Source organism: Apis dorsata, unplaced genomic scaffold (assembly GCF_000469605.1).
Source record: "Apis dorsata unplaced genomic scaffold, Apis dorsata 1.3 scaffold_29, whole genome shotgun sequence".
Lineage (NCBI taxonomy): Eukaryota > Metazoa > Arthropoda > Insecta > Hymenoptera > Apidae > Apis > Apis dorsata.
In genome coordinates, this window is record NW_006263331.1 from 308,159 (window position 1) to 314,837 (window position 6,679).

Here is a 6,679-nt window from a genome sequence, read left to right on the forward strand (position 1 = left end):
TCCACCATGCTGGGGAGGCGGGTTGTTGCAATCCCGCGTCTGGCACTGGCAGATATCCGCCGGCTGAGAAATATGAAACGTGAATTTGGAATTTGCGCGAATTTAACTCGAGCTAATCTCTCGACTCACCGCTTCGGCATGCTCGGAATGAAGATGCGAATGGGAGTGCGAGTGCGAGTGTTCCGCGGTGCCGTGTTGACAGGGAGACCACGAGCTCCAGGCACTCCAACCACCGTCCACGGGGTCCGTGAGTACAGGGCACTTGGTCACCTCCTGGTGCCAATGATTGGCGAGGTGATTTTGCTTCGGGGCTGGTGCGCATTTCATCAGATGCTCGTTCCAACCGCAATACGGTTCCTGCGCGTTCAGACAGGATTGACGTGTTCGGTGTCGATGACACTGGGCAGCTGGTATTCTGGAAATTACGAGAAGGTTGGATTCTGGTTCAAATGATTCGTGAAGATTTCGTCGTGCAACGTACCTCAACAAACCGAATTCTGTACCGACGTACAAACTTTGCGTATCTTTTAAGAATTGCAAGGTGATGGGCGTGGAGGGTAGAGGACCCCACACCTCGACGATGCAGGTTTCTTGCGTTCGGGGTAAAACCGAGATTTTCTTGAGCAAGCCGACATCGGTGGCGACGTAGAGCACGGTGACGCTGCGGTGCAGCTTGGTCGGGGTCACGTCGAGGGCGATCAACGTGAATCTCTCGAGCAGAGCGGTGTGCAAGGGCTCGAGGGTGGTGCTTTGAACCGCATCGTCCATCAATTGGTACCTCTGGTTATCTATGATCTGATGAGGGGCGACGTTCGCGAAGGAGCCGCACCGTTGTCGATTGTGATGGGAGACCGGCCTCCTCTCCCACGCGGCGCCGGAATTCTCTTGATGTTTGAAGGGTCCGTTGAAGCTTGCGGTGATCGCGGACATGTTGAACGCGCATATGGCAGAGCCGGCAATACCGTTGCTAAAAATAAACGGGAACTTTAGAGAGATTCTCGAGGCCTTCCTTCTCTTCGCGTCGTGCACGAGAGAGGCAGGAAGAAAAGCAGGAAAGAAAAAAGATAACGGCACTGATTTAGGAATTTCTGCGACTATACATACCGAATCTCTTATTTTTCTTCTTTTTCCTTCACGAGTGAAGCGTTAGATGGAAATATATGGTGAAACGGTACGATACGATGCATAGAGTGTTGATATTACTTACATGGGCGTGGTAAACGTCGCATAAACGATTTTTTCCTCGGGATGATAAACCGCGCCTTGGATTTCGTCGTAGTAGAAAGGAAATTCGCCTGGAAGGGAACAGTTCAATCGTGCCTTGCTGAACGTCGTCCATACCTCTCTCATCATTATTTGTCCACCGCGATCGTTCTTGCACACTCTTGCTATCCTCGAATAAATTTTCTAAAAGAGACCATCTTTTAATATCAAACGTACGCACGTGTACGAGAGAATGTAATGGCCGAACTCGCTTGATCACCTTGCCGCAATTGATGTACTCGACGGCTGATTCGCGAAACAGAAAGTACACGTGGTCCTCGGTTTCGAAACTGCCGACGAACTGAGGATCGTTCAGCCATCTGAGGTCACACATGGAATATCGAAGTCGATAGAAATATCTCTCATTGGAATGAATCTCGTTGGAAAGAGAATCGTTCATTTTTTAAAGAATAAAACTCACCTGGAATCGTACTGATGCGTTCTGAGATTTGGCGAAGCAAGAGTTCTGCAAATGGCTGGATCAGAGCCAGAGAAGTCAGTAGGCGCCCCGGTGAAAAGTCCACCGGTTGGACCTCTTGCCAACAAAGCGGTGACATTCGCGTGTGGCGAATAGGGACTCATCGCAACACCCGACATCTCGCTCGTCACGCTACTGATGTTTTCAATCTAGAAAATATTAACTCGAAGTGACATCTACTGTCGATAATACGTTCGAGGCTCTTAAATATATTCACACGCTCGAGAATTCTTCCATCTCTCGCTCTCTGATTCGCTTACCTCTCTCCACGTGCACCAAGGGCTGAACGCGTACGTGCCGCAAGTGAACAGACTTTTTCCATTGGTAAGCAACACCTTGACATAATTGCGACAATCCTCCACGCTCTGCCCCTTGTTCTGGCAGGTATTGGTCTTGTTTTCCGGCGCTGGCCACGAGGCGTGTTCGAGGGGCGACAACGACGTTAGAGTCAACCGGTACAGATTATCTCTGGAATCGGAATCGTTTACTGCTTTTCGTGTTTACACGCGTGGGACGGAGGACATGTGGAAAATGGCGCGCGCCGCCTTTCGAGCGATCGCGCAATCACGCCGCAGGAAACTAGCATAAACGGCGCCTACGTGGGCGCTACGCCGCGACGAGAACCGACCTGACCAAAAGTGATCGTTAGTCGAGCGAAGCGGCTCCAGCTCGGTCGTCGAGTATGTACGTCGGACGTGTGCCGACATGCTAAAATTTTGAGAAAGGACGCGAGGCGAAAGTACAGAGCGTTAACCCGTTGCAAAAGTAACTAGTTAAGATAAAGTTATTTTGAGTCAGAGATTTTGTAATAGTTGAAATTGAGAATAAAGTTATTGTTCGAAGCATCGTATAACCGCGGATCAACTATTATAGCTATTAACGAATAAATGTTATTCAAGCATTTTAAATAGTGTTACTTAAGTAATTGCTTAAAGTAACTATTTTTAAATTTTTGGCTAGTTACTTTTTTAACGGGCCAACTTTGAACCTCAGCCAACTTTAAAACTATAGTTATCTACGATTATTCGATGCTTTAAATGATAAATTATTGAGATAATTTATCGAGGTAATTTATTCTTAACTTTAAAAATTAAAATTTTCCATATTTCTGATCTCAGAGACGTAACGAGTATCGCTTAGAATCGTACACGTTTAACGAATAGAGCGATATATTCTTAAAGATGAAAATTCTTCGCATAATCTTTAAGCAATATTCAAGTTTGGTACGTTTAAGGAAACTCCTAATCTTATTGCTTTCTTATTATTAAAAACTACGCGTCTTCGTTCAAGTTTTAATCGTTTCGTAAAATTTTCACGTGTTATAGAAACGAATCTCTACACGTATGATTTTAAGTGGCGTACACTGTATGTACGAGCAATCCTATTGAGACAGATTGTTTCCTGTTCGTTAAACGAATAGGATGGATCATTTGCCAACCTCGTTCTCGTCCGACGTAACTTCTGGGCACGACTCGCGTTTGTTCAACGTCTAATGGAGTTCGATGGCCGCGCGCATACACAGAATGAAATTGCGACTCAACTCGAAATGGATCGATTTTTAACCGATCACATGTAATCGTTTAAGGGCTCAGGCTCGATAGAATACAGCACCCTATTCCCTTCCATTGTCTTTCTACGATTCGATACATTTTTCGATAGAATTCAATTGCGAAAATTGTAAAAAATATTCGAATCGATCGAAACACGAATCTGTTAACTTATACAACGGAAGTGCAACAGGATCGCAACGGTGTCGCGTCGCTCGTGCGCATCTATCCCTTGGAGTGATCTCCAATCTATGTCGCTATTCATTTTTTAATTCACTCTACATATTCATGTTTTATAAGAATAAATCTCTCGAAGATACCACCGCTTGTCCTAATTTTTTTTCCAAGCTTTCTTGCTTTCACGTACGTGTAAAAAAGATACACGATTGCAGCTAATTTGAATATCGCGAGATAAAAAAAAAAGGAACACGAGTCTGTACGAGCCAATACCGCGGAATTCGAATCTTGCACAACGGAACTATCATAGGCTCGCAAGGTATCTCCCATATGCATCAGTGGTTTCCAACCGATGGTTTTTAATTTTTTATTTCAACGTAATTGTGCAACGAATCGATCCCCTCGTTCAACCTAACTCAAAGACAACTGCCGCTTAATACTGTTGTGATCCTGTTACTTTTCTAACCTTTCTTTGCTTCGTGTAACGAGATATACGACTGCGAATTAATTTGAATATCGCAAGAAAGAAAAAGGAGGGGAGAAAAAAAGAAGAAGAAGAATTTAAGAGAACACATCGAATTTACATCGAAAGTATAAAGAGCAAAAGTTGGATCCTAGGAAAGAAAACGACCAAGGAGTTGTTACGCAACGAGGCAAGGAAAGCTCGTCTCGCTCCCATATATACCTGTCGCGGTGCGATACGCTCTCGATAAGGTAGTATTCGGTGACGTCACGGTTGTCGAGCACGCGAATCAAACTGGAAGAATGCAAATCGTGGCGCCGTGTCGCGTGCACGCGGCTACTCCCTTTCCCTTCCTCCCCTCCGCCTCTCCAATTCCAATCCCGATATATCATTTTCCGCGTCGACATCGACATCGTTTCCCTTTTTCCATTTTCCATTTTTTTTTTTTTTCTCGATCGACGAAAAGAATTTCCCGCATACGTGGGAAACCTTCTCTTCCATCCATCCATCCATCCATCCGTCCACGGATTTCTCTGTACAACGGGAGTGCAAAACGCTTCTCGTTTTTCTCGCGAAAAACGAGGTTGGAATCTCTTTTTTTTTTTCCCCCTCCCCTCCCCTCCCATCGAAGAAACGAGGCAGCGTACGCGGCGTTCCTCCTAGTTGGCCGGGCGTACGTGGGTCGTGGTTAATAACCAACGTGTTCTATTAATAGAAGGTAACACGAGGGCGTACGCTCCTTTCCACGGCTCGATCCGATCGCGCGTTCTTTTAATCGCGAAAAATCGATCGAGCGCCCGGCCCAGCGTTCCTCCACGATTTCGAGCAGCCGATCGAGCGGACGGAATGCAACCCGCTCGTTCCCGTCATCCGTCTCGTTACACGCTATACTACTTTTATCGCACGGGAGTGTAAACAACGGGAGTGCATTCCACCCGTCCGGGATCGAAAAATCGATCCAACTTATTTAACAGAACAGGTCGAGGGAAACGTGCTATTCTCGTCGTGCTGTTGTTATGTACATATATTTCTTGGCTATAAATATACAGTAGTTCCAAGATAATTAATTTTCGATCGAAGACGAAGAAATAATTTAAATAGAAGAAACAGTAAAAGTAAAATTTGATTTTTTTATCTCGAAGTTTCTGTCAAATTTTGTTGCATAAAAAAAAAAAAAAAGGAAAATAACTGATTTTAATTGTTGGTTGGTTTATACGTACCGAGCACCGACGACGACCTGTTGTCTAGCCACGTCGAACAGCAATTGGGAATACGACGTGACTCCCTCTTGCTGGAACAGGCTGGTGTTCGCCAAATCTGAAACAATGGGTGAAGAGAGAGGGAGGTGAATTTAGAGATATTCGATAACGAGATATTCGTTAAGAAATCGAATTTCGAGGAATTTCATTCGAGCTTGTTCTTGCCCTTTTTTCTTCTCGTTGTGTGTCGCGATTTCCGAGAAGAGGAGGATGTAAAGAGGAGCCGTTTTTCGCTTCCGGACAAACTAGTTTAGCAAGCTGGCCGCCTCGAGAAGCTGAATCGTTTCTTCTTTCTAGGATCTTCTACTTTTTCTCGCGTTCTTGGTGACGCGGGACGTGGATCGTAGATCATCGATCTTGGAGAAAAATATGGCAGTTGTGAAAAGCCGTGGCCGTTCGTCCCTTTACTCGCCCCGCATTCCTCGATCCGATTCGCGGAACTCGGGAGCAAGGATCATCGATTATACATCGGCAAAGTTGAATAAACTTTTACTTTTTCTTCGATTAATTAAAAGGATCGATTTAAAAATGGAAGAATCCGAAGAATCATTTGAAATCAACCTACGTATCATCCCTGAAGAAATTTAACGTCGATTATTTTTCTTCGATCTGCTGATATTCTGCTGGACGAAACTCCATCACGGATCATTATATTATATACATTTAAATATCCAATAATAATTGACTCGATCCTTTTTTCTTTTGAAAGATCTAAACAAGGATCGTGTATTATTTTTTAATTTTTTTTTAAATATTTTTTGAAAGATCCAAGCAAGGATGGATCGTGTACCATTTTCCAATTTTTTTTTTAAATATTTTTTGAAAGATCCAAGCAAGGATCATTCATCGTGCACCATCATTTTTCAATTTTCTTTTCAGCATTTTTTAAAGGATCCAAACAAAGATCGATACCATCATTTTTTAACTTTCTTCTTAATATTTTTATTAAAAGATTCAAGAAAAGATCATCAATAGCAAAAAAATCCGACAATAACAAAAATTTGGCTCTTTCTTTCCATCTTTTGAAAGATCTAGAAGAATCATTTCTCAATTTTCTTCTAAGCATTTTTTTGAAAGATCCAAGAAAAAGTGATCTGTAACAAAAATTTGGCTCGAATCGTTGAATCCACTTTCTTCGCATCTTTTACCCCCGAGACAAGGAAAGACCGAAGCAGGGATCGTGTATCGAAAAATAATGGAGAGTCGCGAAAATTCTACTTTCATCGTGTCAGCGTCGGGCTGAAAAAGAGGCGCGTACGCGCGCGCGAGTTTCACCCGTTTTACCTCGCTCTCTCTTTCCTGTTCCCCGTTTACTTCTGCTAATCCTCGTCTTCGTCTTATTGTTTTTCAGCCGGTTTGCCGACGCAGCGAAACGATTCCGCAAAGGTAGCCCTCCGCGCCTCCGGTTCGTCGTACCTCTCGCGTTTCCACGTATCCAGCCACGCGTTTGCCTGTGTCGCGCGTGCCTGCCACTCACACAACCGCGTCGCGC

At 44.2% G+C, this 6,679-nt stretch overlaps 1 protein-coding gene across 1 annotated transcript in view; it reads right to left on the reverse strand.

Annotated features, from left to right (window-relative positions):
• The window catches only part of LOC102670697 (semaphorin-5A), a gene marked incomplete at its 5' end in the record, with an annotated part of 8,927 nt that extends 2,254 nt beyond the window's left edge, over positions 1-6,673 (reverse strand). The window contains 9 exons of the mRNA XM_031511730.1: positions 2-63; positions 130-415; positions 482-967; positions 1,208-1,407; positions 1,484-1,583; positions 1,685-1,890; positions 2,002-2,209; positions 5,149-5,245; positions 6,472-6,673. Of these exons, the coding sequence (XP_031367590.1) occupies positions 2-63; positions 130-415; positions 482-967; positions 1,208-1,407; positions 1,484-1,583; positions 1,685-1,890; positions 2,002-2,209; positions 5,149-5,245; positions 6,472-6,673 (1,847 nt within the window). The remainder of the gene's footprint in view (position 1; positions 64-129; positions 416-481; positions 968-1,207; positions 1,408-1,483; positions 1,584-1,684; positions 1,891-2,001; positions 2,210-5,148; positions 5,246-6,471) is intronic.
• Positions 6,674-6,679: the final 6 nt, after the last annotated feature.